Below are 24,664 nucleotides of genomic sequence, written 5' to 3' on the forward strand. Positions count from 1 at the left end.
ATTCTACCCTCTTATGAATGCGAATCGTCAAGAACAGGCAGGTGTGTTCCGACGCACGGAAGCAGATTGCAATAAGATAGGGACGATTGAACTTATTCTATCTAATAGTAACGGGAATTATCAAATGAATAGAATAACTTTAACATAAGAATCCGTTTCAAAAGTTTAGAATCTTATTCGAAAATATTTAATAAAATTGGTATGCTAATTTCATATTATTTGCACGAAGAAGGCAAAATGGAACATAAATGTGATTTTAAACCAAACGTTTCATTAAAATAGAAATAGATACAAGCAGTCGATCGACCCGTGTTATTTTTGAGGAGATATCCACACCAACTATTTGAGTCAGGTAAGCTACAACCTTTATTGTATAGTACAATAGCATAAATAACACAATAAATAACGAGCTTTGGGAGATAAGATTATTTTAACAACACGTGGGTTAAATTATTTCAGAAATTGAGAATGTAACAATATTCCCACATTTCGTTTCTTTAAAAGCTATAAAATTTGCACCCCTTTTTCTAGGAACTGTATTTAAAAATATTATCTGTTTCAATTCAACAATGGGACACAAAGCCATTCATCATATTTCATTGTAATCATTAGCTACTTGACCTTGGAAGCTTTTTTATCTCAGTGGTGTTATTTTTAATATTTTGTTACAAATATGTACTTAATACCTACGTGGTACTTTAGGAATACTAAGTAAGGTACCTACTGAAAGTTTACTGAAAGCTTTTTTCCTTATAACAGCGTAACTGGTGAAGCGAGGGATTCTTCACAACGTACTAGTCAACTACATGAAGGCATCCTACCAAAGATCATTATTTTAATAAAAGTAACAACATCACAATGAAAAAAGTACCAGATAGTACCACTTTACGCAGCCCAGTCATCGTGAATCATTCGGACTTGCGAATTACGATTATTAGAGGGGACGTAAAACCAGGTGAGTACCTATAGCTTGGGTATTGTTAAATAGGTCGGGAAAGCACTGCAATCCAAAGTTAAGCTTCAACTACTGTCATAAACATACGGTGAGCTTTCAAGTTCAGTTAGTGCCAATAAATAAAAGTTAAAAAAAGTTAAAAGCGCTTCTAAAAGGCCAACAATAAATGATTGTACACTAGTATTATATTATCTGTGATTGTACTTAATAAACGGTTATTGCAATTATAAATTATATTGACTAAATTATACCCTTACTTTTCAGTTCCCAAGGCCCACGATAAAATCATGGTTTCCCCAAAAGAATTATTGTCCAAATACTACAGTTACCAGCCTACTCCCATAAAACAAATGAATTCATCCCGACTGAAGACGCCAAAAAAAATCAAGTAAGTACCTAACTATGAGTGTAAAAATGAAATTATTATGTGTATCATGGATTTTCTTTTTATGAACTTACAGATTGATCCAAAGCACTCGCATTGCCAGTTTGAAATTACATTTAGTAAAAAAATAAAAATATTCCTAAGTAGATTCAAATACCTCTAATACAATATATTTACGTCTTTTACAGATCTATAAAAATTCAAAGTGTTACACCAGTTATTAAGCAGCCATCTAGCAAAGAGGCAGCCCCGCGGACTAGTTTGGTAGGTACATACTTATCTTCTTCATCATCATCACCATTTCAGCTTAAGGCACTACGTTACTAGACCTTTGTTTGTCACCTGTCATCCGCTTTGCAATGGAGGGAAGTCGAACCTTAACTTCGAATGTTCTTCTGATTAATTTCGTTGCGGGTCCAATGACAGTTTAATTTTCCCCCGCTATTGACCTTCACTGGTTGGGATTTTATTGGCGGTCAAGCTATACACAGGAGTTGCAGCTAGGGTTGCCAGATGGAAACTTACCAAATCCGGGACAATTCTACTAGGACAACAACAAAAAATATCTTGGTTTCTCAAATGATTTAATTTGTATTTCAAAAGAAATATGCCATTTATTTTCAAATACACACTTTTATTAAATAATGTAGGTACGTCAACGTACATAATAGGACTCACAGGCAGGCCAGCCGTGTCATTTGTTATTACATATTAGTTTATTTTGACACAAAACTATAAGGTTTTCGGAAATCCGGTACAGTAATGTCTAATTACTGGACACGGGACAAGACGCAAAATTCCGGGACAATCCCGGATTTCCCGGGCATCTGGCAACCCTAGTTGCAGCAGTCGGAACGAGAGGTGGGAATAGTCCGGTGTTTTAAGCCTTCCTAAAAAACGTCGCGAAGCACGATCTACGGTTTTTTTTTTAATCTAGCTTAGGGCTAGTATCCACGGATATATACACTGTGTTGTAGAATCCCGTTTTTAACACGAATAGGTATCCCGTTTGCAGACCCGCAAAAAACCGATCCGTTTGAATTTGTAACTTGAATTTCCAACACAAAATGTGTGTCAAAATAGTCCAGTTTTGCGGGATACTGCATTGCTGGATTCCACGAAAACTGGATTACCGTGGGAACGAGCCCTCAAATATTCATAGCTAGCTTTTGACCGCGGCTCACCCGCGTGAAATTAGTTTGTCACAGACCGTCATAAATAGGCTAGTTTCCTAACAAATTTTTATTAGTCCGTCATGTTTAATATGAAAAATATTGGACACCTATATTTTTATTTGTCAATCTAACAAATAATTACATATTTATGGTGCGTTGAAGTTACGCGCGACGTCACAAAGTGCGGCACTTTTATGCACTCATTGACGTCACGGGCCTCTTCTTATGAAGTTTGGCGCGCTTTATCTCTTTAAATTTTCATTAGTTTGAAAAAGTGAAAAATACGTGTAGAGTATTTTTTGATAAGTTAACTGACGGACTTATTAAAACTCTTGCTTTTTGACCCAGGAAATAGCATGTTATTCTGGGCTATCTATATCTATATAAAAGCGACTGACTGGTCACTCATTGACTGACTCACTCATCACGAAATCTCAGAAACTAAAGTGCTAGGAGTCTCAAATTTTGCATGGATTCCTTTTAGATCGTAGGTGCTCACTAAGACGGGATTTTGCAAAGCTCAATCCCTAAGGGGGTTAAACGGGAGCCACGCGTACCTACGAAGTCGCGGGTGGCCGCTAGTAAACAACAATAATGTAAAGTTTCATGAAAATCCGTTCAGCAGTTTTTGCGTGAAAGACTAACAAACATCCAGACATCCATTCAAACTTTCGCATTTATTATAAGTAATATAGATATAGATAGACTGTGATTCTTGATTTTAATGGTTACTAATTGATACTAATTAAATTCCTTTTTATTTAGTTTGATTTAGAAGGACCAGCAGATTTTTATAGGTATATGTGGGAGACGAATACTCACTTGCCTCCAAAAAAGAGGTTTTGTCTTCATATGTTTTATGGGTCTAATATAAATAGACACCCGAATATATTCAAAGTAAATACTGGAAATTGGGCTTCAGAGAATAAAACAATATTGAAACAGAAAACCGATAAAACAAGCGTTATTACATCGACTCCGAGGACAGTAATTAATTCAGAAAATGTATCGAATAAAGTCCAAATCGATAATTCACATGCCTTGGAGCAAGAATGCCTTAGTGAGGATGAAGGCATACATCATGATCGTGATGAACATTGGCAAAGCAATATTGTTGATAATCAACCCAACCAAATCCTAGAGCCTACACATGACCATTTGTACGCACAGCAGACTGACATTGATTACAATGAGGTAATCATAATTAATTAATACTACCCGTTCGCGCTAAGTTTGCCGGTCCGTGGATTGCGCGTCCCCTCCCCCAACCGCGATTAAACGCAATAAGTTAGTAAAGTAACGCAATTAATGTGTCTTATTTTACGCAAATACACAATTTTTATCAATACTAATAAATAAAAAATATTTTCAATAGTTATAAACACTTCTTTCGAGTGACGTCATATCGGCAGCGGCAAATTTATCGCAAACGAATAGTATGTCTAAATATACAAGGTGGAATTTAATGCCATTAAATAGAAAATTTTACTCAAAGAAAATATTCATTTATTTTTTAAAAGAAAGAGACTGAAGAACTGCATTTAAAAAATTCCGAAAATTGCTTGCCACACCCGGGAATTAAATCGACTAAAATCTGTTAAAAATTGCACCCTATATTTTTATCAAATCGATCGTTAGGGGTATTATATTATTATTATCTGTGGTTAGGGTTAATTATTTAGAAAAAGTGATAAGATTATCGAAAAGTTTTTCTTTCGTAAATCTTTGAATGCAGTACTCTTGTTTTCTTTGAGTAAAATTTTCTATCTAATACAGTATAAAGACTACTTTCCCTTTGGGTGGCATTACAAAATTCCCCCCCTGTATACTGAATAATATTAAAAACATTAAATAACTGTGGTATTTTTTTACAGGACAATATCGATTCAGAATGCGACACCACGTGCTCTGAGGTAGAACATAAAGGTATTGACCAGACGAAAATTACAAGAAGTATGTTAAAAAATGAGACGGTAAATAAAAATAATACCACAAAATACTATCATGATCTCTCTCTTACTGAGCTGAGTAGGTTACCTTGTCATGGCGTTGTTCCCATTGAGACGTCCCGTTTTTTGCAGGAACTGTTTTGTCAGGTTCCTGTTTAGTAGTTTAAGTATTAATATTAAACGTAATAAGTTTATTTATTTATTAGGTACCAACAAAGTCACATACAGTTCATACATTTTAACATGGCTTAACACATGATGCGCTTATTACCTACCTCAATTACACATAATATACCTACACAGCATTTCTTTATGCAAGGTTAGGATACTTAATTACACTAGACAAAAGAAAAATCAATTTATCTGATAATATTACAGGAAAGTATCGATTTATGCGATACCACGGACTCGGAATCAGAAGATGAAGGTGCGAGTATTATACAAACAGAAATGGCAAGGCGGATGTTGGATCCTAGAATGGTAAATTAAAACTTAGTTAACGGAAGTAAACTATTTATACAGTGTGTCCGGGCATGTAGTGATCAAACTTTAAGGGCGAAATCTAGGGACAATTTTATCGATGAAAATACTTCAAATTTGGGGCTTGACCCATTTATCGCAAAATTACAAGGATTTAAGTTTCTAATTTTTAGTTTTCACCTCTTCCTTCAAAAACAAGTGAATGCGTGGGTAGCTTAATAAGCAAATATTTTAAATCATGTGATAGCCAATAAAATTATCTTTTAGTACAAGTAGAAAACAGACACAAGTTTAATACATTTTATGGGAGTAAGAATGGATTTAATTAGAAAAATACATGACTTTTTTCACTTCTTTTTTCAGTTTTTTCCAACACAAGAAAAACCAGGTCGTTAAAGTATGTTTTATTTACATTGTATTAGACGTAGTCTAATAAATTTACATTCGTTTTGTAGAATAGCTCAAGTACTAATAATAAAATGCAAATAAAACATACTTTAACGACCTGGTTTTTCTTGTGTTGGAAAAAACTGAAAAAGAAGTGAAAAAAAATCATGTCTTTTTCTAATTAAATCCATTCTTACTTCCATAAAATGTATGAAACTTGTTTCTGTTTTCTACTTCTACTAGTACATAATTTTATTGGCTATCGCATGATATAAAACATTTGCTTATTAGTGTTAAGTTACCCACGCTTTCACTTGTTTTTAAAGGAAGAGGTGAAAACTAAAAATTTAAAATTTAAATCCTTGTAATTTTGGGAGAAATGGGTCTAGACCCAAATTTCAAGTATTTTCATCCATAAAATTGTCTATAAATTACGCCCTTAAAGTTTGATCACTACATGCCCGGACACACTGTATACTTAAACTTAAACGAATTATACTATTTATCTATATATTTATGCGAAATACCACTCAGGTAGTTTCTTTTAAAGGCATAGACATCCGCTAAGAAATGGATTGTACGAATCTCCACCTCTAAGGGGCTAAAACGGCATGTACGAGCCGCTATTTTCTGCCTATAGTAATAATTATGTACCTAACTTATACCATAGTATTTTATCTTATCGTGTATTTACAGGTTCCCATAGGTGATGGTAGTGTGTACGTGCCGAGAGATTTCCTAATGTGCATCGATTGGACCTCGTACACCAAAGCCACAAGATCGTTATTGACATCAGTATTCCCTCGCAGGTATACTTTACCCTAAGTTTCTACCCACGTTTTAACAAATCGAGACTTATCAAATTATTAAAGTGTTTTTTTTTTTTTTTTTTTTTTTTTTTTTTATCCACAACGAGGAAGCTCTTGGCCTGTATCTCACCTGATGGTAAGTGACGATCAGGCCGAAGGTGGAAGCGAGCTTCACCCGGAATCCTCAACCACGGAGGAACTGGCTATCTTACCTCTAACTGCCTCTCTAATTTTTATCAATAATTGACCAATAACATTTGCCATTTCGGTTCAAAATCTATACTTATAATAAATCTGTAGAGAGGTCAATTCTGTACATGAAATATATTTTCAAAATAACTATTAAGGGGTGATTAGTGATCGATACTGATGCCAAAAATGCAATCAGTAAAATTTTTGTCTGTCTGTCCGTCTGTCTGTCTGTCTGTCTGTCTGTCTGTCTGTATGTTCCTTATAGAAACAAAAACTACTCGACGGATTTTAATGAAACTTGGTACAATTATTCTTCATACTCCTGGGCAGGTTATAGTATACTTAGGAATTCCCACGGGAACGGTAATTAGCGGGAAAATCCTTTTGTGTGAAAAATCTAAACCGCTTAAGTTAGACGCTTGAAATTTAGCATGCAGGTATCTTAGTAAACTTAAAGCTTAGTTACAACAGGATACTGCGAAATTCCCACGGGAACGGGAGTTAGCGGGAAAAAAACATTTGTATGAAAAAATCTAAACCGCGTAAGATAGATGAAAGGGGTAAAACGGGATCCACGCGTATGAAGTCGCGGGCGGCCGCTAGTTAATAATAAGTTTCTGCATTTCTGATGATTTCGGACTAAATTATCAATTTTTCTTTTTTCTAACTGTAATGTATTTTTTTCAGAATGCTGGCAACTCATTCATTGACGGGAAAACCTCCCCCGGGCTTCCCAAATATGGCACGAAAGAAAAAATTACCTAGCAAGTTTATTGATGACATAGTTTACTGCGTTGCAGAGAAGTGTGGTGTATCTGCAAGGCTAGTGCGGTACGTATCTTCTTTAAAATATAATCTACTAGCTTTCCGCCCGCGGCTTCGACCGCGTGGAATTTTGTCTGTCACAGAAAAACTTTATCGCGCGCGTCCCTGTTTCAAAAACCGGGATAAAAACTATCCTATGTTCTTTCCCGGGACTCAAACTATCTCTATGCCAAATTTCATCAAAATCGGTTGCGAGGTTTAAGCGGGAAAGCGTAACAGACAGACAGACCGACAGACAGACAGACAGAGTTACTTTCGCATTTATAATATTAGTTGGGAAGTTGGGATACTTACAATAAATCTGTAGAGGTCAATTCTGTACATGAAATATATTTTCAAAATAACTATCAGGGGGTGATAAGTAATCGATACTGATGCCAGAAATGCAATGAGTAAAATTTTTGTCTGTCTGTATGTTCCTTATAGAAACAAAAACTACTCGACGGATTTTAACGAAACTTGGTACAATTATTCTTCATACTCCTGGGCAGGTTATAGTATACTAGGTATTCCCACAGGAACGAGAACTACCGGGAAAATGCTTTTGTATGAAAAATCTAAACCGCTTAAGTTAGACGTTTGAAATTTGACATGCAGATTGCAGGTACCTACCTTAGTAAACTTAAAGCTTAGTTACAACAGAATATTGCAAAATTCCCACGAGAACGGGAGTTAAAGGGAAAAAACATTTGTATGAAAAAATCTAATCCGCGTAAGATAGATGAAGGGGGTAAAACGGGATCCACGCGTACGAAGTCGCGGGCGACCGCTAGTATATATACAAAGGTAAAATTCTCACAATGTTTGTAACAAAACTTCTGCGTAACGTCTGGATCTATTCTTACGATAAGTGTGTATATTTCAGTAGGTAAGTCTAAGAATAGGACGTAGGTACCTAACCTACCTAAGCTATTTTTCATACCAAAACAACTCTTGCTAGATCAGCTAGTATTTTATGGAATACATTCCACCTAACGGCTGCCTTTTAGATTGTTTTATTGCCTACGACTGACCTAGCCTACCGTTTTATTTTTTGGCTAGGTTCCAATTACTTTTTTAAAGGAATAATGCCCGTTTTCACTAATTTTTGAGTGACCCCTATGGCGACACTTAACAGGAATTTTGTTTTAATAGGGGTCACTTAAAAATTAGGGATTGATTGTGAAAACGAGCATAAGATTAATAAATAAGTTACTGAATATGGTGCCCAGGTGTGCGTTTCAGTGTGTTTTAAATAAATCTACATATACTATATCTACATAATATTAATCTATACTAATATTATAAGTATATCTGTCTGTCTGTCTTGCTTTCACGCCTAAACTGGTGAACCGATTTTGATTAAATTTGGCAAAGAGATAGTTTGAGTCCCGAGAAAGGACATAGGATAGTTTTTATCCCGGTTTTTGAAGCAGGGACGCGCGCGATAAAGTTTTTCTTTGCCAGACAAATTTCCACGCAGGCGAAAACGCGGGTGGAAAGCTAGTAACTCGTACATAAGTAAACTAAAAACTTAAATCGAACTAATTACTAATGTATAAAGTATAATGTGTGGATTTTTATTTACTAAAATATTGTTAATGTTTTCAGTACCATCATCACGATGAAGTGTACAAATTCGAGCAAATGCGAAAGAAAAAAATTAAAGAAGGATTAATAATTTTAAGTTACAGACGAAAATAGCTTTTAAGTTAGGTATTAATAGGTTAGATTTTAAGAAGAGTTATTTTGACCAGCGAACAAGTTACATTAGTATTAAAACGACTCAGTTTTAGTGTATCACTATTATTATAATTCATCTTTAGCGATTAAAAGCATAAATTAGGAAAGTCGACTGCACATCAGTCTACACATTTTAAAATAACACCTATTACAATAGAATAGGGGTAAAAGTATGAAATTGCCGATTTTTTTTCGAAATTTCTAACTAGTATAAAATTTTATGCTTATTTTTATTTGTATCACTATATCTAAATAAATAATTTTCAAAAACATCTTGAGCTAAGTGGTGTCCTTTCCGTTATAAAAATATAAATATATTCTTACAGGTATCAAATTTCGTGTTTTTTCTTTGTGTGTCCTATAACTTAATGTTGCATGTTTTCTCAATCTATCCAGAAAATTTCATAAGACTAACATTTGTGGTTCTTTAAAAAAGTCGCAAAAATAATTGAAAAATGGATTTTCGTTAGGTAGTTAAATTGGAGAATTTATAGTTTTGTATTGAGATACAAAACGGCAATTTCATACTTATAAAACACCTATGATGCGACATTTCTCTTGATGTGCCGTCGTCCGTACTTTAATATAGGTACTGTACATACAAGTACATAGTAAGGTACTGTATTAGTTGCGGAGCTTTTTAGCTTCAAATATTTGTCTTGAAACGCAATGCAGTTGAGACAATTAAAACATTAAGATGTAAACTATAATTAATATTTTTGATATTAATGCTTCTCTTGACATTCTCTACATGTTAACCATGATGATTAATAATAAAAATTAATCGATTTCAACTAATTAAAACGGATGTTTTAATCCACCTTGAGACCGTGGTCATTTTAGCGCAAAATTTCCAGATAATTATTAACTATATGCTACACTAATTTATTATGACAATTCATGAAATTTGTGATAAAAATGATAATACAATGCAATAAATAAATTAATTTTACTCTAAATGACTTTCGTTTAATTAAATTAACCTTTTAAAAATTCTTGAATCTCTTGCAAATTCTAATCGAAGATGAAGGCATAGTTTCAAGTCAAGTAGGTAGATATAAAATTGAGCTCATTGATATTACCTAGCAAAATAAATCTTATAAATAAGGGTATATAATATATAAGTAAGTAGTTTAATTTTTTTTTATTTACATATCACAATCCTCCGGGGAGGCTTTTGTTGAGGTGCAGAAAAAGAAAGAGCGAGGACTTCAAAAGTATCTATTCTATCACAAAAGCAGTAATTCTAGTCTTCATTTTACATTTACTTGGTACACTTTATGAGAGCTAGAATAAGTTAAATCACTTTCAAGCTAATTAGAATAAAATCATGATACAACAATTGACGGAATCGTCGAGCAACATGAAAAACTAAAGTTTAATTCAATTATAAATTTAATTTCTCATTAACTTAATGCTTTAGTTAAATTCTTGGAGGCATTTTCTCTCAATCAACCAGAATTAAGTAAATCAAATCAGAAAATTAGTGAAAACTAATTTATTAAAAATCTTATTTTAAACATAGCTACCTACATCCTTAAGGTGGACGGCCTTAAAGGTTGTAAGGTGTTGGATGCAGGCCGTTTTTAACCGACCAATCTAGAAATCATTGGAGGAGACCTATGTTCAGCTTGACGTCGTTACTGAAATACTTGATACAATATAAAATAAAATATTATACACACTATAAATATTAGCTAGATAAATGTGTAGGGTAATTCCAGGATACATGCCCCAGTGGGATAGGTGCCGCGATTTTAAGTACACTATGTTACAAACAACTTAGCCTAAAGTTATAGTACGTATAATAGAAAGGGACCTCCCCGTACCACTTTTCGCCTCGCAAACCATCAAAGAGTGCGTTCGTTTAGCCAGTGAGAGCAAAAATCTTCCGCGACCAAACCTTAGCGAGCGTCGAAATAAAATTGGTAAGTATCTTTTAATGCATATTTTTTTTGTCAGTTGTAAAATGAAGCAGATTTTTATATAATTTGATAGACTATCTTATAAATTAGACGGGATAGCCATGTTTAATTCGATTTTTAGTGTTATTATATTTTTTATTAAAAAAGGCACCTATCCTATGCTAAAAGGATAGTTGCCTAATTTTTTTTGGGTATAGATGCCCTGAGGGCCATGTCCCATGAACCTAGGGGCATCTATCCTAACCTGCTCTTTTTGTCACAAGTAGCAAGTCGTTAAGAAGAAAAAAAGAATGTAGACGGCTAACCTTACGAAAGTAATAATAGGGTGCCCTTCTGATCAAATTACCTTTTTACCCGACTGCGCTAGAAGGAGGGTTATGTTTTTCGGGTGGATGTACTATGTACTATTTTTTAATAAAAAATACTAAATTTCATTTTTAATTCATTCATAACAAACAATCTTAAATAATAATACTTGGCTTGTTTGATTTCAAAATGCATTTGATCCTTAGAATTCAAAAACTGTATTAACGAGTCATCTATCCCTGCATCAGGCATCTATCCTTTGAAGCAATCATACAGTGAGTCTTCTATCCCCCACATTAGGCGTCTATCCCACTTTTTAGATGTCAATTAAAATGGTATTTACTCAGAATCGGTATAACTTAAAGTAAAATAATTATAGTAATATCATAGACGAAAGACCAAAGTTTATAGGTACTAAGGTCAAATTGTTGATAAAAACTTACTGACTGAGTTACAGAGCTGTTTCAAAAAGTGGGGCATCTATCCTGGACTTACCCTATATCAACCACTGTGTAGAGGACTTCAAACAGGCCATAATAAATAACACTGCAGAGCTGAGTTTCAGAAAGGTAGAGATTACAAAGTATGGTTTCGGTGATATACATAAAATAACTTATATACATAATAGTAAAAAAACTATAGCATTTTCCCATTCGTTCTTATATCAACGGTTTAGCCGTACTATTATTTTAAGTAACTTAAATTTAACAAACAGGCTCATTAAACCTAATCAATACTTAATTACCTAAGTGTTTATTAACAGTCAAAGGTCCTTTGCTTTTAATAACAACAACTTCAAAAATGATCATGTAAACATTTCAACAACATTATGATAAGATCCTAATTATGTTAATTACCTATTCGTTAATCACCATGTCATGTAATCTAGGCTGTGCATTAAATGGTATTTTTATGTGATTAAGTGTGAGAACGAGTTTCCTTCGTTACAACATTTGCGAGTCGCAGCGATAACGCGAAGGGTCTGTTACCTGTCTAATCCTTTGAAACAAAGGGAACGTGGTGTTTTCCTTAAGCATCTAGTCAGAACAATGTTATAAATAAGGGAAATTTTGCTTTTGCACATCAGTTCACTTCGGCATCCCATCTTGAGCAGTTCTCGTGCACTTGATTGCAAATTGTGAATTTTCAGTGTTCAGTTTTAGTTAAGAAATATTTCGTAGTACAGTTTTGCTTTCGAGGCGAACAAACTTTGTAAGGAAACGTAAAGTTTATAAATTCAGTGGCGTTAAGTTCTCGTGAAGAATAGTTTTGCTTTGGAAGCTTTCAAGCTTTATAAGTGTTCCAACGTAAAATTAATAAATTCTTTTTTAATTTAATATTCTGTGTCCTGAAACGATCGAAACCATGTCTGAACAACAAGTCCCAACAACAAATGAGTGGAGCGAGCTCGAACTCGCAGCTGTAGAGGGATTGATGATGCTGAGCCAAAGATGGCGGGTGTCCGCATCGGTACCGCAAGACCAGGAATCGCAGCCAGAACCGGAGCCACAACCTTGTGCTTCTCTAGCTGATGACCAGCCCACGGCCTTCGTCAGCGGGCCATCGGACTCAGAGAACAATAGCCCCACCGAAGCTGAAGAGGTCCCAGAGAATTACGCGCAAGAGGAACTGAGCCGCTCCTATTCACCACAAGAAACTCAAGCTTCAGCCTCGGCAGCTGGAACAAACGATTCTACAAGCAACGCGGAGGACATGACTGCGAAACTGTCAGATATGGTCAGAAAGGCAATACATGAGTGGAGGGCAACGACTGCCGGCGCCGACAGGGTTCCAACGTATACCCTCTCTTGGGTGATTCACGAGGCTGCTCTTGGCTATACCCAGAACGAGCCTATGCCTGGGCCCAGTGGGATTAACATGCCTGGGCCCAGTGGGACTAACATGCCTGGGCCCAGTGGGAATAACATGCCTGGGCCCAGTGGGACTAACATGCCCGGACCCAGTGGGACTAACATGCCTGGGCCCAGTAGGATTAACACGCGCGCAAGGAGTCGCAGGTCTGCTCTTGCAGAGATTTCTCCAACCGGGAGTAACAAGGTACCTATTTATTTATCTTTTATGTTATTGCCCTTCGCTTGCCTGAACTTCATGATTTTGACTGTTTAGTTTTTTCCAATTCTGGCAGAATATTGAAAATTACCCTAACTTAGCCTTCACTTAATTTTCAATCTTTTCAAATCAGAAATCACTAAGTTGCGTACATTTTTATATATATAATGTTACGGTTAATGTGATAAATTGAAAATTATTAATAATAACCGGTTATTATGAATAATTACCGACAGTCGCGGTAAAAGTGATAAATTAATCACATTTAACAGTGATTATTAAATAATTCAACCTTAGTACTAACAAATTTCATAAAAGAGAACAACATCTTGTGTACGTGCTCCTGTACAGCCAAACTTTTGAACGTTTTGATATCACATTATTAATATAATTTGGCATAATGAGTTTGGAATGTTTCTTGCATAATATTACTTTTCCATGATGCCTATAACATAATGTTTTGATTTAAAGTGAAAAATAGGTTAAGGTGCGGCGGGGGTGGCCCTTGGGCCACCCCTAAGCCGCCTATTTAGTTTTATACACACATAAATGACCTCATATTAATCACATTTACCAAATCATGCGGTAATTATTCACAATAACCGGCGATTATTCATAATTTTCACATTTATCACTTTGACCGTAACATATATAGATTTAGTTAACCCACGATTAAAAAATGCTCGTGTTAGAAGTAAATACAGAAAAATGTAAATAGATAATGCAAAAAGGTTTTGAAATGGACGCCGTTAAGAAAGCACTTGATACGGGCTGCTTCTAAAGAATGTCGTGTAATCTAATTAATTTTTTCTCTTATAGGAAAATATAATACCAAAGGCAGAGGAGTTCAGTTCGTCAGACACGTCGTCTGACGACGAATCAGAGCCTGATGGTGAAATGGTAAGTATTACTGTTGATGACGTACGAGTACCTTAGCAACATTGTTACTTGCCTTGCCAAAATTCAGTCTGCTTACCTTTGATAATTCATTTACGGGAATACTTTTAAATAAACTACCACAAACGTCATAGAAATGCCAATTTTATAATTTTATAAATAATCAAAACACATCTGTAACTTCCACTTCATGAATGAAAAAGGCCTTATAAATAGTTAAATATGTTTAAAGCCTAGTTTACATCAATATTATTAAATAATATAATACAATAGTAAACCCTTGTAAAGGCCTGACAAAAGTGAATGCCTTAATCCCAAATTATTAAGCGACCCCTATGAAAACAAAATGCCCGTTATGTGTTACCATAGGGGTCACATAAAAATTAGGGATTGATGGTGAAAATGGGCATGAGTCTCTAGTCAGTTCTAGTACTTCTAGTGCTGCTTCTTGCACTGGTCTACTTATTGTCGCGAAACATTGACCGTGAGGTTAAGTAATACTGGGACATAATAAAGGCGCTTTGTAAAAGCTTCACTTACATAAAAAAAGATTAATAACTTGTTATAAATTACTGACTTTTGCGGTCTTTACAGATTCCCATTGGAGACGGCTACGCTCGAGTCCCAGCGTACGTTCTCAAAATGATTAACTGGGGCAAATTCAAAATTGCCACCCGTCACTTGTTAGTTGCGGTCTTCGGCAGAGAGTAAGTGAANGGGCCATCGGACTCAGAGAACAATAGCCCCACCGAAGCTGAAGAGGTCCCAGAGAATTACGCGCAAGAGGAACTGAGCCGCTCCTATTCACCACAAGAAACTCAAGCTTCAGCCTCGGCAGCTGGAACAAACGATTCTACAAGCAACGCGGAGGACATGACTGCGAAACTGTCAGATATGGTCAGAAAGGCAATACATGAGTGGAGGGCAACGACTGCCGGCGCCGACAGGGTTCCAACGTATACCCTCTCTTGGGTGATTCACGAGGCTGCTCTTGGCTATACCCAGAACGAGCCTATGCCTGGGCCCAGTGGGATTAACATGCCTGGGCCCAGTGGGACTAACATGCCTGGGCCCAGTGGGAATAACATGCCTGGGCCCAGTGGGACTAACATGCCCGGACCCAGTGGGACTAACATGCCTGGGCCCAGTAGGATTAACACGCGCGCAAGGAGTCGCAGGTCTGCTCTTGCAGAGATTTCTCCAACCGGGAGTAACAAGGTACCTATTTATTTATCTTTTATGTTATTGCCCTTCGCTTGCCTGAACTTCATGATTTTGACTGTTTAGTTTTTTCCAATTCTGGCAGAATATTGAAAATTACCCTAACTTAGCCTTCACTTAATTTTCAATCTTTTCAAATCAGAAATCACTAAGTTGCGTACATTTTTATATATATAATGTTACGGTTAATGTGATAAATTGAAAATTATTAATAATAACCGGTTATTATGAATAATTACCGACAGTCGCGGTAAAAGTGATAAATTAATCACATTTAACAGTGATTATTAAATAATTCAACCTTAGTACTAACAAATTTCATAAAAGAGAACAACATCTTGTGTACGTGCTCCTGTACAGCCAAACTTTTGAACGTTTTGATATCACATTATTAATATAATTTGGCATAATGAGTTTGGAATGTTTCTTGCATAATATTACTTTTCCATGATGCCTATAACATAATGTTTTGATTTAAAGTGAAAAATAGGTTAAGGTGCGGCGGGGGTGGCCCTTGGGCCACCCCTAAGCCGCCTATTTAGTTTTATACACACATAAATGACCTCATATTAATCACATTTACCAAATCAATTTAGTTAACCCACGATTAAAAAATGCTCGTGTTAGAAGTAAATACAGAAAAATGTAAATAGATAATGCAACAAGGTTTTGAAATGGACGCCGTTAAGAAAGCACTTGATACGGGCTGCTTCTAAAGAATGTCGTGTAATCTAATTAATTTTTTCTCTTATAGGAAAATATAATACCAAAGGCAGAGGAGTTCAGTTCGTCAGACACGTCGTCTGACGACGAATCAGAGCCTGATGGTGAAATGGTAAGTATTACTGTTGATGACGTACGAGTACCTTAGCAACATTGTTACTTGCCTTGCCAAAATTCAGTCTGCTTACCTTTGATAATTCATTTACGGGAATACTTTTAAATAAACTACCACAAACGTCATAGAAATGCCAATTTTATAATTTTATAAATAATCAAAACACATCTGTAACTTCCACTTCATGAATGAAAAAGGCCTTATAAATAGTTAAATATGTTTAAAGCCTAGTTTACATCAATATTATTAAATAATATAATACAATAGTAAACCCTTGTAAAGGCCTGACAAAAGTGAATGCCTTAATCCCAAATTATTAAGCGACCCCTATGAAAACAAAATGCCCGTTATGTGTTACCATAGGGGTCACATAAAAATTAGGGATTGATGGTGAAAACGGGCATGAGTCTCTAGTCAGTTCTAGTACTTCTAGTGCTGCTTCTTGCACTGGTCTACTTATTGTCGCGAAACATTGACCGTGAGGTTAAGTAATACTGGGACATAATAAAGGCGCTTTGTAAAAGCTTCACTTACATAAAAAAAGATTAATAACTTGTNTCGCAGCAGCAGAGGGGTTGATGATGCTGAGCCGAAGCTGGCGGGTATCTGCGTCAGTGCCGCAAGACCAGGAGCCGCAGCCAGAACCCGAGCCAGAAGCCTCTCAAGCTGATGACCAGCCCACAGTAGGGTGTCCCGAAATATCTTTTTTTATATTTTCGCTACACAAGACCCCTCAAAAGTTGCGTAATAAGATGTAGATTGCCGTAAAAATAATAAAAAAATTATAAAATAATGTCTCAAGGGCTCTACCGGCATTTTTATGTCTGAAAAAATCACTTAATCAGCCCTTCACTGTTTGTCATCTATTATATTTTTTTCACAATTATTTCATTTTATTTTGTAATTACAATGGTAATGGAACCCTAAGATATGATTTGCAGGCAATGACATACTGTTTCAAGTGAGGAATAGGTTTGGTTCGCACTCGCAGAATTCATATTTTGACTTGTTTTTCTCAAATTTTCTACTCCTTCGGCGAGGCTGTTGGTATTATTTCTGTTAAGGTTTTATTGCTGTAAGATATCGCACCGCACTTTTTTGTTATAATATTACATACTTTTAGCATAAATTTAACAAAAATTTACCAAATATATGGTAGTAATATACTTTTTGATTTTTTACACGTAAAAACTACCTAGCCAAAAATCTTTAAAATATTATATTTAAACAGAATACTAATTAACATGTTTAATAGTTTTAGCATACTATTAAATATAAATAACATTTTAGAACGTTACATACACTTTCTAGCTGAAGTTTTTGTTCTGTACGCAGTTTTTTATCAATGGTGAACTTCAACGGATGTAAACATATATTTTTAGTTATGAAACGCATACATGTTATATATCAAATTAAAGACAATTTAATACACTTCTTTGGTTTGTGTAAAACTTTTGGTAGAGTATAAGACATTTTGTAAAAAAATGATTCAAAAAGTAGTATCACAAAAATGTAAACAAAATCAATTTTCCTTTAATTACTAACTAAAGGTTGATTTTATCGATACAATTTATACCACAAAATATCAAGCGCACACGTAGAGCTTTGATATAAATAAAAAAGTAATCAAATCGGACAAATGGTTTTCAAGTTATGGTTGATTTTCTAAAATTTACTGCCATTTTTGTTAGCGTCCACTTAGAGATGCCAATCATTGTTTTATAATAGCGTGATAAAATTATTAACCTGCTGTGAGAAGGGAATTGAGTACCCCCAAATTAAATCGATATCTTGGTGGACCCATGGATTAATAAGGAACACATTAAAATCTCGCGCGTAAATGCCTAATTCTGGTCAAAAAGCCAATTCTGATTTTTAAGCATTTATAGATTTATTGGTTTTTCAACTATATTAAACTTTGTTGTGACTCATTGTGTACCCTCAAATTTCATAAAAATGCTATTTTTGTATTATTTATAGTTTATGTTAGGAACTCCTAAAATAGCAATTTTAAAATTGTTCAAGGACAGGTAGAGGCCTCAAGATGATAGATATCTAATTAAATTTAATGTTAATCGTAATCTATATGTCAAAACGCAACTTTTGATAACTCTTGCGTAACCGTAGCTCAAAAAAATTTTTTTCTCATACAACGACGGGACACCCTAGCCCACAGCCTTCGTCAGCGGGCCATCGGACTCAGAGAACAATAGCCCCACCGAAGCTGAAGAGGTCCCAGAGAATTACGCGCAAGAGGAACTGAGCCGCTCCTATTCACCACAAGAAACTCAAGCTTCAGCCTCGGCAGCTGGAACAAACGATTCTACAAGCAACGCGGAGGACATGACAGCGAAACTGTCAGATATGGTCAGAAAGGCAATACATGATTGGAGGGCAACGACTGCCGGCGCCGACAGGGTTCCAACGTATACCCTCTCTTGGGTGATTCACAAAGCTGCTCTTGGCTACACCCAGAACGAGCCTATGCCTGGGCCCAGTGGGATTAACATGCCTGGGCCCAGTGGGACTAGCATGCCTGGGCCCAGTGGGAATAACATGCCTGGGCCCAGTGGGAATAACATGCCTGGGCCCAGTGGGACTAACATGCCCGGACCCAGTGGGACTAACATGCCTGGGCCCAGTAGGATTAACACGCGCGCAAGGAGTCGCAGGTCTGCTCTTGCAGAGATTTCTTCAACCGGGAGTAACAAGGTACCTATTTATTTATCTTTTATGTTATTGCCCTTCGCTTGCCTGAACTTCATGATTTTGACTGTTTAGTTTTTTCCAATTCTGGCAGAATATTGAAAATTACCCTAACTTAGCCTTCGCTTAATTTTCAATCTTTTCAAATCAGAAATCACTAAGTTGCATACAAATTTTCTTCTCCTATGTAAGATGGACTTAGTATCATATAATACGGCATTTTCTGCCAATTAACTCTCGGGCTAAATACAAATTAATAAATAGTCAATTTGGTTAACCCACGATTAAAGAATGCTGGTGTTAGAAGTAATTACAGAAAAATGTAAATAGATAATGCAACAAGGTTTTGAAATGGACGCCGTTAAGAAAGCACTTGATACGGGCTGCTTCTAAAGAATGTCGTGTAATCTAATTAATTTTTTCTCTTATAGGAAAATATAATACCAAAGGCAGAGGAGTTCAGTTCGTCAGACACGTCGTCTGACGACGAATCAGAGCCTGATGGTGAAATGGTAAGTATTACTGTTGATGACGTACGAGTACCTTAGCAACATTGTTACTTGCCTTGCCAAAATTCAGTCTGCTTACCTTTGATAATTCATTTACGGGAATACTTTTAAATAAACTACCACAAACGTCATAGAAATGCCAATTTTATAAATTACTAGCTGACCCGGCGAACTTTGTTCCGCCTTAATGGCAATAAATAAGCAGACTTTTTTTATTTCGAACGGGATAAAAAGTATCCTATGTCCTTCTCCTGGCTCTAGGGAGGTACCCTGACAATTTTCAGCTAAATCGGTTCAGCCGTTCTTGAGTTATAAGCGAAGTAACTAACACGACTTTCTTTTATATATATAGATAATCAAAACACATCTCTAACGTTCCACTTCATGAATGAAAAAGGTCTTATAAATAGTTAAACATGTTTAAAGCCTAGTTTGCATCAATATTATTAAATAATATAATACAATAGTAAACCCTTGTAAAGGCCTGACAAAAGTGACTGCCGTTTTCACCATTAATCCCAAATTATTAAGCGACCCCTATGAAAACAAAATGCCCGTTATGTGTTACCATAGGGGTCACATAAAAATTAGGGATTGATGGTGAAAACGGGCATGAGTCTCTTTTCTCGTTCGTTCTAGTGCTGCTTCTTGCACTGGTCTACTTATTGTCGCGAAACATTTAACCGTGAGGTTAAGTAATACTGGGACATAATAAAGGCGCTTTGTAAAAGCTTCACCCACATAAAAAAAGATTAATAACTTGTTATAAATTACTGAATTTTGAGGTGTTTACAGATTCCCATTGGAGACGGCTACGCTCGAGTCCCAGCGTACGTTCTCAAAATGATTAACTGGGGTAAATTCAAAATTGCCACCCGTCACTTGTTAGTTGCGGTCTTCGGCAGAGAGTAAGTGAAGTTTTATTTTATTTTCTCCATTAAATTAATTTGTAACTATAATAAACGGGTACTAAATTAATATTTGACTTTTCAGGACGTTGGCTACCCACAATTTAACTGGGAAGCCGTCTCCAGCTTTTCCCAATAGAGCCCCACGTGGAAAACTGAACCCGAATTTAGTTAATGACATTATACAAACCGTCGTGCAGCGGTGCGGCGTGTCAGCAAGTCTAGTCCGGTATGTACATACACCTGCCACGTAAATAGTGGTGAAATCATTAGTCAAAAGTTTAAAACTAATAAAATAATCTTGTTTTTAGTGCCAGCATCACATCAAAGTGCGCCGATGAAGGCAAGCTGGCGGGACATCCAAAATGACGACCGCTGCAATGNCAACGTTCCACTTCATGAATGAAAAAGGTCTTATAAATAGTTGAACATGTTTAAAGCCTAGTTTGCCTCAATATTATTAAGTAATAAATACAATAGTAAACCCTCGTAAAGGCCTGACAAAAGTGACTGCCGTTTTCACCATTAATCCCAAATTATTAAGCGACCCCTATGAAAACAAAATGCCCGTTATGTGTTACCATAGGGGTCACATAAAAATTAGGGATTGATGGTGAAAACGGGCTTGAGTCTCTTTTCTCGTTCGTTCTAGTTCTACTTCTTGCTCTGGTCTACTTATCGTCCCAAAACAATGACCGTGAGGTTAAGTAACACTGGAACATAATAAAGGCGCTTTGTAAAAGCTTCACTTACATAAAAAAAGATTAATAACTTGTTATAAATAACTGACTTTTGCGGTCTTTACAGATTCCCATTGGAGACGGCTACGCTCGAGTCCCAGCGTACGTTCTCAAAATGATTAACTGGGGCAAATTCAAAATTGCCACCCGTCACCTGTTAGTTGCGGTCTTCGGCAGAGAGTAAGTGAAGTTTTATTTTATTTTCTCCATTAAATTCATTTGTAACTATAATAAACGGGTACTAAATTAAAATTTGGCTTTTCAGGACGTTGGCTACACACGATATAACTGGGAAGCCGTCTCCAGCTTTTACCAATAGAGCCCCACGTGGAAAACTGGACCCGAATTTAGTTAATGACATTATACAAACCGTCGTGCAGCGGTGCGGCGTGTCAGCAGGTCTATTCCGGTATGATGTACATACACCTGTCACGTAAATAGTGATGAAATAGTTAGTCAAAGGTTTAAAACTAATAAAATAATCTTGTTTTTAGTGCCAGCATCACATCAAAGTGCGCCGATGAAGGCAAGCTGGCGGGATATCCAAAATGACGACCGCTGCAATGACCTGCTCCCCTAGACAAGTGGCATAACGTGACAGTTAAAATTCGAAAAAATAATCAATATGATAAGATCCTAATTATGTTAATTACCTATTCGTTAATCACCATGTCATGTAATCTAGGCTGTGCATCAAATGGTATTTTTATGTGATTAAGTGTGAGANCAAGTGACATAACGTGACAGTTGCAATTCCGAAAACGCTTCGCTGCGGCGTTTTGTACTTCGCTCCGTGAAGCGATTTCGAAATTAACTGTCACGTTTTGTAACTTGTCTAGGGGGGCTGGCCGGCAACCCGGCTACAAGAAATGGCGCTTTAGTTGTAAGGCAAGTATAAAAAACAATATAAGTTTTTTCATTAGTTTGATAAAGTGAAAAATACGTTTCGAGTATTTTTGATAAGTTAACTGAGGCATTAATTCAAACTCTTCCCTCACGGAACATCCCTACTTTATTAGGGTATTTGCCCACCACTAATCAATGAGGGTTTTGGCGTATGAAAGATCCGCTAGATGACCAATTATACTACTTTTTTCAAATACAATGCAACCAAAAATCTTAATTAACTGGTAATTCAAAATAATTAAGTTTTTAAGACTACAATCAAGTGCCTTTTTAAAAATGTTATGCTTTAGTGGTGGAAAATACCCAATTATAATCTTTCTAACAACAATTATTTCTTTTTCAGATCCCTGTAGTGGGCAGGGGCGTCATTAACTCCGCCCTGTGCCCTGTGGCCGCCAGCGCCAATCGCAAGTCTGAGCAAAGGAGGTGGCGCTCTCAAGTTTACACGGCCATTGTAATAGTGTATAGTCAAAAGATAGCACATAAGTCTAAGAGTAGGCGCACACCGTTGATTTTTAGTTGGCCGATAGTTGTGCCCGATTTTAATTTGTATGAAGAATCGGCCAAATCGAATCGGCGTAGTGTGCGCACTCCCATACATGCCCATACTGATCAACTGTCGACTAAACTATCGGCCGACGAAAAATCAACGGTGTGCGCCTACTCTAAATGTTTGTTGCAAAATATTCCGTAATGCAACTGAATAAGATGCGGTTTAGTTCGATGTACTGTCGTGTGTATGTTTACAATGTATGTCGAAGTAAGTACTATGCTACACGACCAGTACGTAAAATATATATGTTTGAGTGATACTTGTAATTTTAAATTACTTTTAATAGTTTTATATTTAGTTATAATGTATTTTAATGATTAATTTCATAATTTCATCTTGTAATTAATATATTTTGTATTAAGTAAGTAAGTAATTATTTCGAAACCTTTAGAAAATGTTTTAAATTAAAACTTTTTTCCTTAATTCTGTTGTTTTCACTGTTTCCCCATAAGAAATAAATATTAAAAACCAAAACTCATGGTAGAGTTCCAAACACTTTTATCTTAAGTAAAGCTCATCATTATTACCTATCTTTTAGTAGTTACACATAAATACAAAGCCAAGAAGCGGTAAAAGTACAATTTTAGAATTAAATAAAAATAAAATATAAACTATCAACATAGACTAAATATTTATAAACACTAAACTTGTAAACACTAATTACCTACTTATGCAATAAACATTTTGAATTTAAATATTTACAATTAAAAAATGTCTGCCAAATCGCTATCTATACAACGCGACATGGTGCCCAGAATGCCGGCTGCATTTCCGCGCTGAATGGCCAAACTGGTTCGTTGGCCAAAAAATGCGCCAGCTCTCCCATCACCGGTACAGTCAATCAGCCGCTTGGCTAATAGAATAGAAATAAATCAATTTTAGCGTGATTGTCCGAAAAAGTATTAGACAAGGTCCGTTCTTTCTCCATGATTCGAAACCGCAACAAACAAAAGGCTCAATAATATTCAAAATCATTAGCAAGTAACTATTGCACTTCGTAATTAACTAATCTATCGCTTATTGAAAAATACCAACGTCGGACACTATTTAAGTTGTGAGCCTAACTATGAAAACAAAGTAGTTTATTATTAAAATGGTATTGATTGCGTTTATTGGTATTGTCTTTCATGATTTATGTACTTTTTAATGTGTCCAAAACACTTTTCATAGCATTTTTTCCACTCAGCCTGAGGCACCTCCAAAGCATGGATTTTGACTGCACCGACAGTTGCTTCTGGCTACATAAATCGCTGTTCACGCATTTAATTTTAATATAAGGGTACCAAAAGAAGTGTTTAGATTCCAAGCAAGAATTTTGTAGCGTTGGACCTGTTTATTTCATATTTTGAGTGTTCAAATAGTCAGTTGTTTGAGGAGACGTGTAAAAACTCACATTTTCGTCACGAATGGCGATTCGACTATGCTGGTCAGTTTCCCTTATTAAACTGAAGACTTTTGGAAAAAAAAGTGGCTGTTTACTATTAAGAATTACCCATTCAAAATTTCTCTAGTGACGTTTCTGTCATATAATCGGATATTTCGGAAAAATAAGCGACCGTAAGTTTCAAAGTGTTCCGAGCGCATGGGACTTTTGTTGGAATTGGTTCATCTTAAAACACCTCCATAGTCGATAGCTGTTTATTTTCAGGATCATTATGCATAGATCCTTAATTCGTCAACTGTCAGAATTTTAAAAACGGCTTTTAAAGCTTTTTANAGTCAAAGGTTTAAAACTAATAAAATAATCTTGTTTTTAGTGCCAGCATCACATCAAAGTGCGCCGATGAAGGCAAGCTGGCGGGATATCCAAAATGACGACCACTGCATTGACCTGCTCCCCTAGATAAGTGACATAACGTGACAGTTGCAATTCCGAAAACGCTTCGCTGCGGCGTTTTGTACTTCGCTCCGTGAAGCGATTTCGAAATTAACTGTCACGTTTTGTAACTTGTCTAGGGGGGGCTGGCCGGCAACCCGGCTATAAGAAAGGGCACTTTAGTTGTAAGGCAAGTATAAAAAATAATACAAGTTTTTTCATTAGTTTGATAAAGTGAAAAATACGTGTCGAGTATTTTTGATAAGTTAACTACTACCTATTTATTTATCTTTTATTATGATATTGCCCTTCGCTTGCCTGAACTTCATGATTTTGACTGTTTGTTTTTTAACAATTCTGGCAGAATATTAAAAATTACCCAAACTTAGC

At 35.9% G+C, this 24,664-nt stretch overlaps 3 protein-coding genes across 4 annotated transcripts; all 3 read left to right on the forward strand.

Annotated features, from left to right (window-relative positions):
• Positions 1–75: 75 nt before the first annotated feature.
• LOC114356548 (early boundary activity protein 2-like) lies at positions 76–9,080 on the forward strand. Of its 2 annotated transcripts, XM_028309755.1 has the most exons (10): positions 76–352; positions 760–955; positions 1,220–1,343; positions 1,529–1,604; positions 3,281–3,709; positions 4,390–4,488; positions 4,843–4,944; positions 6,028–6,140; positions 7,020–7,163; positions 8,748–9,080. In XM_028309755.1, exons 2-10 carry the CDS (start codon positions 859–861, stop codon positions 8,812–8,814), a joined length of 1,251 nt encoding a protein of 416 aa, XP_028165556.1. In that variant the 5' UTR covers positions 76–352; positions 760–858; the 3' UTR covers positions 8,815–9,080. The 2 variants fall into 2 exon arrangements, with proteins under 2 accessions (XP_028165556.1, XP_028165557.1); XM_028309756.1 differs by lacking the exon at positions 3,281–3,709.
• A 3,295-nt stretch (positions 9,081–12,375) lies between these two features.
• Positions 12,376–24,463, forward strand: LOC114356543 (uncharacterized). Its single transcript, XM_028309751.1, has 8 exons — positions 12,376–12,523; positions 16,694–16,811; positions 18,304–18,848; positions 19,274–19,354; positions 20,147–20,259; positions 20,345–20,488; positions 20,571–20,642; positions 24,288–24,463. The coding sequence occupies exons 1-7, from the start codon at positions 12,476–12,478 to the stop codon at positions 20,626–20,628; spliced, it is 1,107 nt and encodes a 368-aa protein (XP_028165552.1). The 5' UTR covers positions 12,376–12,475; the 3' UTR covers positions 20,629–20,642; positions 24,288–24,463.
• LOC114356544 (protein insensitive-like) lies at positions 20,668–21,887 on the forward strand. The gene is made up of 4 exons (XM_028309752.1): positions 20,668–21,179; positions 21,265–21,408; positions 21,494–21,583; positions 21,730–21,887. The coding sequence occupies exons 1-3, from the start codon at positions 21,115–21,117 to the stop codon at positions 21,549–21,551; spliced, it is 267 nt and encodes an 88-aa protein (XP_028165553.1). The 5' UTR covers positions 20,668–21,114; the 3' UTR covers positions 21,552–21,583; positions 21,730–21,887.
• Positions 24,464–24,664: the final 201 nt, after the last annotated feature.

This window comes from Ostrinia furnacalis, unplaced genomic scaffold, assembly GCF_004193835.3.
Source record: "Ostrinia furnacalis isolate ACB-3 unplaced genomic scaffold, ASM419383v2 OfSCF2828, whole genome shotgun sequence".
Lineage (NCBI taxonomy): Eukaryota > Metazoa > Arthropoda > Insecta > Lepidoptera > Crambidae > Ostrinia > Ostrinia furnacalis.